The sequence below is a fragment of the Triplophysa dalaica genome, chromosome 3 (assembly GCF_015846415.1).
Source record: "Triplophysa dalaica isolate WHDGS20190420 chromosome 3, ASM1584641v1, whole genome shotgun sequence".
In the NCBI taxonomy this organism is placed as follows: Eukaryota; Metazoa; Chordata; class Actinopteri; order Cypriniformes; family Nemacheilidae; genus Triplophysa; species Triplophysa dalaica.
Genome location: NC_079544.1, coordinates 15,030,563 through 15,039,800, shown reverse-complemented (window position 1 = coordinate 15,039,800; position 9,238 = coordinate 15,030,563). Strand labels below are relative to the sequence as shown.

General features: G+C 35.5%; 1 protein-coding gene across 1 annotated transcript; it reads left to right on the top strand.

Moving 5' to 3' along the window:
- Nucleotides 1–6,782: 6,782 nt before the first annotated feature.
- rgs5b (regulator of G protein signaling 5b) lies at nucleotides 6,783–8,167 on the top strand. The gene is made up of 4 exons (XM_056743687.1): nucleotides 6,783–6,896; nucleotides 7,064–7,206; nucleotides 7,313–7,479; nucleotides 7,570–8,167. The coding sequence occupies exons 1-4, from the start codon at nucleotides 6,853–6,855 to the stop codon at nucleotides 7,756–7,758; spliced, it is 543 nt and encodes a 180-aa protein (XP_056599665.1). The 5' UTR covers nucleotides 6,783–6,852; the 3' UTR covers nucleotides 7,759–8,167.
- The last annotated feature ends 1,071 nt before the right edge of the window (nucleotides 8,168–9,238 follow it).

Genomic DNA, 9,238 nt, shown 5'->3' with positions numbered 1-9,238 from the left:
AATCTTCCATTGAATATTTCAAAAACAAAAAATGGTTATTGATTTTAGAGAGAAAATCATACATTATTCAATGGGGAGCCAACACAACTTGTTACAAACTATAAATATCTTGGTATAGTACTGAACAGTAAGTTTAGATGGGGTGGGTGGACTGAGCATTTAGGTAAAAAGGTTCGACAAAGAATGTATTTCCTGAAGAAACTATTCCTGTTCAATGTCCACAATCAAATGTTATGTGCTTTTATGTGTTAAAAAGTGTTATGAGTGTTATGAGATTTGGTTTAATATGCTTGTATGGCAATGTTTCTGAGCCTGAGGCACAGAAGAAATTACTGAGGAAGGAGGTGACGTTGGCAAATTGCTGGTATTGTATCCCTCGGTGTATGAAAAACCGGCCAAACTTTCTTTTATTCCCAAAGCAATTAATTTTTTTAATTGTACTTCTTTTTAGCCAGCTGGTCTGGACAAATCTTATTCACAAATCTTGCATGTATGTTTTGATATTTTGTATGCCAACTTTGATTTTTATTATCTCTGTGTAAGCTCGCTACAACCTTATTTTCCCTAAAGGGACAAAATAAACTGAACTGCAGTAAAAGGGTGATAGTTTGTTATTGGCACTTCTATGGGAGGTAAACTTGCGACCTTTTAAATATCAGTGTACTGTACCCATTACATCATACAACCTCTTCTGCATTTACAAAATGATTATGGATTTTATATGCTGCCTACTTGATACTGTAATTCTGCTGACAATTTTATGAAATCACTAATGATTCTTATAAGGTAAGCAAAGTGGAATGATACATTCTTACATTTTCTAGAGAAAGTTTAAGTTATGGTAACTTGTGGCTGTTGATACTTGTTAGCCCCAAACTGAAAGAGCTGAAAGCTCTCAGTTCTGTACAGTACATTCAAACAATGAAACTGTGTGGAGGTATAACAATGACAAAAGTAGTTTTAATTAAGTGAATAGAAGTTAATTTATAATATAATAATAATATAAATTATTTTATGAAAACATCCTCACTGTAGAGCATTTTTCCAGATGCTAAAATTTCTTTGTGCAGTTTATAGACAGGCCTACAGTAGGTTCTTTTGCAACTGTTATGGTTTTGGGATGTTTGAGTTTTTTCTGTTTTTTACTTGTTATCCGAGCCATTAGGTTGGATTTATAGATTGTATAACCTCCTACTGTTCATTGTGTCCAGGCAGTGCGTAGGTAAGACACCAGCATGCCATGTGCTGTCACCATTGATCTGCACAATAAGGGTTCACTCGGTTTCTGTTCCTTTTGCCATGCGATTTCTTGAAATGTTGTGTGAAAGGTTTGAAATTTTAGTGAGAAAAAAAAAAAAAAATGTAATATTAAAAGTAACTTTACATCTTGCACTGACTACAAATCTAAAGTACGAGAAATGTGCTTTAAACAAATGACTAAATCTGCATATGGAATTAACATGCTATATAGGTTTTCAGGCAAAAGAAACTGATTAGGAGTTCAATTTTAACAATTTTAAACACTGTGAAAATGTGAAAAAATGAAATTGATGGCCAAAATATTTGACATTTTTTTCTAAAATATGCAGAATTCTTTGCATACAGTATATAGTACAGTATACAATTTAACCTTATTTTTAAACAAGATGATAACTTATATCAGTATATTCATATTAAATATATTTCAGTCTAATTGTGATCATATTGTGCTCTGATGGTGATATGCTTAAGCACAGATGCATCACACATAAACCCTTTGATACCGCTTGCCCTCACTGACCAGAGTCACGTGTTTACCCATTTATAAAGTACATATGTAAATATGTGAAACACGGTTCTTCTTTTTATAATGAAATCAACAAGCTGAACGTTATGCTGTGTATCTCGCCATTTAAAGAAATATCAGTGTTCAACCAGTACGGCCTTTACAATGTTCTCAATTAGGCGTTTTGTATAAAAACATCCCGTGGCGAGGTCATTTTCATTTGTTGGTCTGTCGTCTTTCCAGGTACCACAGAGAGAGCTTGATTCTGCAGAATCCTGAGAAAATTGATCTACTCAATGCAGACCACTGTTCTAGACCCCTGCCGTTCTTCACTGAATCCCATTTAATTATTCTGAATGCAGATGGCATTTTTATAGACAGAGAATGGCATTCTGAGAAAATGCATTAGATGTCAGACAAACACTTTTCAGACGTTAAAAAAAATATATACTTCCATTTATATTGTATTCCCTCTGAGGTCTTATATTAAAGAAAGCTTTGCATCATCACACCTTTTTTGAAAAATTGACATAAATAAATGAAGAAAGTTTGTTTCAATGACATCAGTGCAGAGTATGACCAAAGCTTCGTTCACAAATATGGTGAGCCATTTATAAGTATGTGTACATGCATACATTGCAAATGTTACAAAATTTCCAATCATGCAATTAACAATTGTCTTGTAATCAATCTATAATACGACACAAACCAAATAGTGTAATGTACAACAAGAATTCTTTGAGACAATACAAAAGAATGATGTGGTGACTAAAATGTTGAACATAGCCTACAGTTTGACCTTTAAATCTGCTGAGATGACATTTACTGATATAATTATTATTCATAGTTTACATGCAATACTTTCATTATCAGACTCTTTTCCGCTCCTCCATTTACAGAAATCCATTTGCTTGATATATGGAAGTTGAACCTTTAACCTTTGAAACTCTCCAGACTGGCTTGAGGGATTTGTTTTGGGTCACATTTTCTGGGACAGTTGCCAGCTTCTGATGATTTTGGAGGTCAAAGACTGCAGTGTTCCCACAAGTCCTTATGTGTTCCTAATGCTTTCCAGTTATCCACAGCATGGGCAAATCCAACATTCACTGGATGATCAACATTGGCAATCCCCAAAGCAGAGGTCCAGAGAAATCCCATGATCCGCGCGTGATATTTTACGTAGAGCCTACTTCCTGTTCATCATATTGGTTTTTCATTAGAACTTCTAACTTCAAGGGTTTTTTCCGCCCCTAAACAAATTATGTCATCAATTTACTCACCTTAGAGTTGTTCCAAATCTGTTTAAATGTGTTTGTTTGTAATATTTGCTATTGTACTATGGTACTATGGTAGTCAATGGGGTCCAAGAACTGTTTGGTTACAAGCATTTGTCCAAATTTCTTTCTCTGGGTTCAACCAAACAAACAAATGTATACAGATTTTGAAATACTAGAGAGAGTGAGTAATTTATGACAGAGCTCCAATTTTTGGCTGAAGTAACCTTTTAATTTACTCATCGACCACAGGGGACACATTTATTCAACCTGGATATGCATTGAAGATTATCTGGCTGGTACGCCTTCTCTGAAACATCCAGAGAGACGTTTTTTTTGTGTAGTCACTATGAGTACCATGTTCTATGGACTAAATGTTGTTACATGTGGAGTATTACATGTAAATACAATATCATTAAAGTATTTTCAACTTTTCAGTCTCTTTTGGATTTGGCTAATAATTTTTGACTTAAAAATAATGTGATACTGTTTCTGCTGTTTTTTAATGTTACTTTATTAATCATTTGCAAAAAAAAGAAAGAAAGGGCCATGCATTTGCAACTGCATTACGTTTTTTAAATAAAATTGTAAATCAAGAGAGATTATATTTCCAAAGGAAATTCCATCAAATTTGTTTTCAAAACAATTGGTTCTCACCGTCCACCTGTTTTGTCAACTAATAGTTACGAGAAGGAATTAACACAGAAGCAGCTGATGCTTTCAATTTTTCGGTTCAGAATGTTCAAGATACATTTTAAAGAAAATTTGCTCTAAAGAAAGATTTGAATCTTCATAGCTGACGTATTTGAAGTGACAACCATACAACATCATGTAATAGTAAAGCATGTTGAATTATTAATGTACAGAATAATATATGTAACATGGGGGGAAGGAAAAAGCGCTTTGTGTGCCTGACCCAGTTTTTATTTCATTTTATTTTTGACTGAATTTGAATTAAACCTATTTTCTCTCCTCATTGAAGGACATTGTACACCTGACCCAACAGTCTATTATAAAGCAAACATTTTTTGTTATTATATAACACGATTAGAAGGTTTTCAATGGCTTTTTTACATAATATCTCATGTTCAGATATAATACAGTATTCTTCATAAAAATAAAGATGATACAGAAATTCCACATTTCAGGGATTTAAACTTGCCCCAATTATAGGCCTGCAAATAGAGTTTTTTGATCAAATAAGAAAACCTTTGTCCGCGCATATTGTTTTATCAACATGTTCTTTTAGCTCACATAACAGATGTTTGAATCAAATATTGATACGCTATTCAAAACGCAAAACCATAAATAGGATTATGAAATCTGCAACCTAAAAAGGACAAAAATAAAAAAATGTAGCAAGCACTTCACATAAATTTTTAATAATAGGTGAAACAAACCCACTTCCAGAGAAGCCCTTTAACCAACGCTTAAAATAGAAATATCATTGTGGTTCAGTAATTCCTTGTAAATTATTCCCATTGTTTACTCAAACAGGAAGTCAGACTTAAGGGAAATGCACTTTTCCTGCATCAGCTATTTAGCAGAATAGACTTAGGGTGGGTACATGACTGGCGCCCAAACACAGGCACCAGCACCCTGTCGCTATTACCCTCAGGTTATGCAGAACTGAGCCTGGTTAGTGCCAGGAAATTAGATCTTAGAGAAGAAAATGGTAAAGTGACAGTTCACCCAAAAAAGAAAATACTGTTGATAACCGAATAGCACTGGCCCCCATTCACCTCTATTGTATGGACACAAAATAAAAGCAAGTGCATGGGGGCAAGTTACCAACATTTTTCAAAATATCTCTATTCTGTTCTGCGGACGAAAAATGTAATCCCCTTATTTGCTCACATCAATCACAGCTCCTTAAAAATTAAGTTACTTTATGATTAAACAGCGTGTGGTCCGTACACTGGCACTATAAAGCTGTCAAAAGGGCTATATATTTGTTTTCTAAACCTATTATGACAATTCAGGACTTTTTTTCTCATGCAGCATTCTAAAATTCTTAAAACCTAATTATCAATGCAGTGTTTTTCCCAAAATGTTTTGTACTTCACGATTTTGCACATAATTTTTTTGCCCGAGAGCTCGCAAACAAAACAAAACATGTTTACATACAGACTGAATTGACATTAGACAGATAGCCGTAAGATGTAGTACAGCTGCCTGGTGCTGTAACACTCTGTCCTGATCGAGCACGTAAACAGAGCACAACATATTGGCCTCTAAATTAATGTAATAAAGTTCACAGTTGCTGGAGTAAAATGTCTTTTTTGCTGTTTACAAGTCAATACCAAAAACAGGAAAACACATCTGTAATCTGTAATGGCTGAGAGCTCCTTAATATTGCAATTTTTTCTACAAAACAGCAATGATATTAGAGCCAATTTAGCAATAACAGCAAGGACCACATTAATTTTATAGCATTAAGAAACTGTGTCTTGGCTTTTATTTTTATTCACACTAAAATGATTTTACTACACACGTCAGGAGACAAACCTTATAGTAGAGTTTTAAAACCTTACAATTATCAATGCTTATCAAAAGGGAAGATGAAAGCATTTATTTTCTGAGGGTTGAATATTTAAGTCATTTAATATTGCAAGGCCATTACAAATCATTAGAGATATTTTTTGTCTTGCTCAAGAAGGGCATTTGGAACAATAATAGCCAAACGAATTCATATATAAAATATAATGTGCACGGATTAAGTTCTATTGTCCTTGAAATATAATGACACTGTCCTCCACACATTTCCTGCACATTACTTCTGTATCTTTCCTTCCCCTACATCCTTGTTTCCTGACAATGCTTTTAAGACCCCTCCTCCTGAATGCCAGGCGAGTTCACGCAGCGAGAGTGCCGTGACATCAGCAGGGGTTGTAAAGCGTGTAGGCGGGCTTCCTCCTGTCTGCAAAGAAAAAGCCCCGCACTTCCTACATGCAACAAACGACCCTGTTTACCCAAGCATGTGGTTGAAATACAGTATATTTCCATGCGAAATATCAGCCTCATTGAAAAACCCTTTGCCCACCCAGCCCCCATTCCACATGGATGTGATTGTGTTTCAAAATTTTTGTCAAATGTTGACGTTAAACAATGTTAACAAAGTGCTTAAAACCAACAATATGAATAGGGATATAATGTTAAAAATAAAAAACTGCTCCGCATCAACTACTTTGTTTGAATGTTTTCTTTGTGGATACTACAGTTACCCTAAATCGTTTTTAATATCGAATCATTGAATTTTGATACTGTACTGTAGATGTGCAGATGTTACATTAAGGAGTTGTTTTTATCTTATCTGTCATATTGTGTAACGTTGCTCACTTTCTTTTACAGTAATGTAAAGCATGGAACACATAGATTACGCTGTAAACTCATTTTGTTACATATTTTTTGATACAGTATGTGGCTGTTTGATAGGCTATCAAATAAAAAAAAAAAACGATCATAAAGTAAATTCCACAATGTCAGGCAAAAACCAAACTGCATTTTAAATGATGTAAAAATTGATTACATTGGCATTCATTGTTGTAACACCTGGAGACAATTGGACGGAAGAAAAAAGTAAAGAGAGTGGTAATGGAAATGAATCATCGGAGAGTGAAGGCTGCTTGAGGGGCATAAAACCCCCCTCCCTTCACAGCTCGTGTTCTATTGGCTGAGCCAGGTGACGTTGTTTAGGGGAAACTGTATAAATAGCTGCAGCGCTGCTGACACTTATACAGAGGCAAAAGTGTCAGACAAAACTAAAAGACAAGAGACTTGTGGAGAATAGAGGGATATCTCTGGACCGTTAACATGTGCCGATCACTCGAACATCTGCCTCTCACCTGTCTGGAAAGGTATGTTTCACATTTCTGATAAATTACTTTTAACTTCTAAACTTTAGAGTCTTCAAAGGAGAAAAATTATGGATTAAGGAAAAATGCCTTGTTAAGGACAATATTGATGTCATGTAACTGAAGTGATTTTTCCCCAAATAAATAATGGTTGCTTTTGTTCCTTTCAGGGCAAAAGAGCTCAAAGCTCGCTTTGGAAGTTTTCTCCTAAAGCAAGAGCTGTACATGGGTCTTTCTCATAAAACCGACAAACTAACACTGGAAGACAGAGAAAAATGGAGCCAGTCTTTCCATTACCTCCTGGCTCACAAAGGTGAGTTGGTTTCAGAGGCAATGAATAGAAAAACGCTCTCTCTTGTCTAGGCTGTTGAATGTTTGACTTCAGGGTCGTCTAATGTTTTCTTAATGTTTCTGTTCAGAGGGACTGTGTGCATTCAGAGCGTTTCTGTCGTCTGAGTACAGTGAGGAAAATATCGCATTCTATCTGGCTTGTGAGGACTACAAGAACACAAAGCCTTGCTCCAAGCTGTGCTCCAAGGCCAAGAAAATTTACGAGGAGTTCATCTGCAATGACGCACCAAGAGAGGTAAATATCCAATGACATTGATTGAGAATCTTTAGATTATAGTACAAGAACATGAATATGAATTAAAAGAATGTCCCCTTCTGTTTTCAGGTTAATCTTGATCACGAAACAAAAACAATCACCTCGAAAAATTTAGAGAACCCCACCTTCACCTGCTTTAAGATAGCCCAGAGTAAAATTTACACCCTGATGGAAAAAGACTGCTACCCTCGTTTCCTCAAGTCAACTGTCTACCAGGAACTCATCGCACAACATGCGGGCCAAACCACTCATGGATGAAGTGCAGGTGAATCTAGAGACAGCCGCAATGGAATGTGTCAAAGACAAACACAGAGTTTGTGTGACATTACAGCTGGTGCGTGATCACAGCCTGTTTCCAGAGAAGTTCTTTTGAAACTCAATTAACAGACTGGAAGGAGGACTGAAGCACAGGCTTTGGAAATTTCTGAATAAATGTACTGTAGGGGAGCACACAGTATGATCAAGTTTGTACTGTAGCACTGGAGAAGAACTGTGAAACTTTTGCACTTTTTGTGTGTGTTTTGTATTGCCTCGTGAGTATTTATTGAAGAACTATAATGAATATACTGTTATTTATATTAAATAAACAAATGTGGTTATTTATTGAATATTCTTGTGAAACCAAAAGGATTTAAATAATCCTTAAATAAACTTTTACATTAAAATATTTATGTCCAGCAATGCATCTTTTTCAATAGTAGGCTAATCATTACAAAATCTTGTTTATTGATATTGAAGAGATTATTTTATTTTATTGTGGCTAAAGGGAAACATTGTGCTTTTCAAACACGTAAGAGCTGTTCCCCCTCTGCCCACACACACCACACTTACACCCTCGCATGAGGTTAACAGAGGCTCTTAGTCACTTCGTAAACACAAAGCCTGTCACCTTAAAAACCTTTTAAATCTACATTTTACGCATCTACAGAAATGCGCAATTAATGCCAAGAAGACCATTCAGGTTTTCCAGAGGACAAAGCTTGCCAGAGGTGTTTTTCCAGGAAAGCTCTTGGAGGCTGGTCTCCATGACAACCATGTGGTACACTCATCTCACCCACTCCACGCCTCTGCAGTAGCTTGATTATTTCTTGTAGTGATGGCAAGCATTTTTACTTATGCTCCTTTTGTTCTTGTATCTTTCGTTTTTTTGTTCTTTAAACAATGTTTTTAAATAGCTACATGTGATGTAGACCACAGTTCTGTAAAGGTCCTTGAAGGTGTCAATCACAAAAAAACATACACTCTAAAAAAGCTTAACCCAGAGTTGGGTCAAAGAGATAATACTTGTTTGTTTCAACCAAAAATACTGGGTCGTTTTAACCCATGGTTGGGGCAAATATAAAAGGTAGTCTGCACACTGATGTAAATTTGTTCCTGATAAAGACCTAACGGTCATAACATTTTGTTTAAATTAGCATTTTTCATCAGGCTCCTACTTTTACTTTCAGCAACACCAAATATTTTAGACCGAACAGATTAAAGTGTTTAGCGGATTTTGAAGTGAAATGTTTAAGTAACGTATAGATGCTATGTGTGGAGAGCATTCACTCAGCATCACAATCTCATTCTTGACGGAGACTTTTAGAGGGTTTTGCCTCTGAACTGTTCATTTAGGATTCATTGCTAAAATATGGTGTTGCTGTACAATGTAACTATGGTTTCTATAAAATAGACGGCACACATTTCTAGACGATGAGTCCACACTAAATGTTTCCTGGGCATCTCTCTTACAATGACT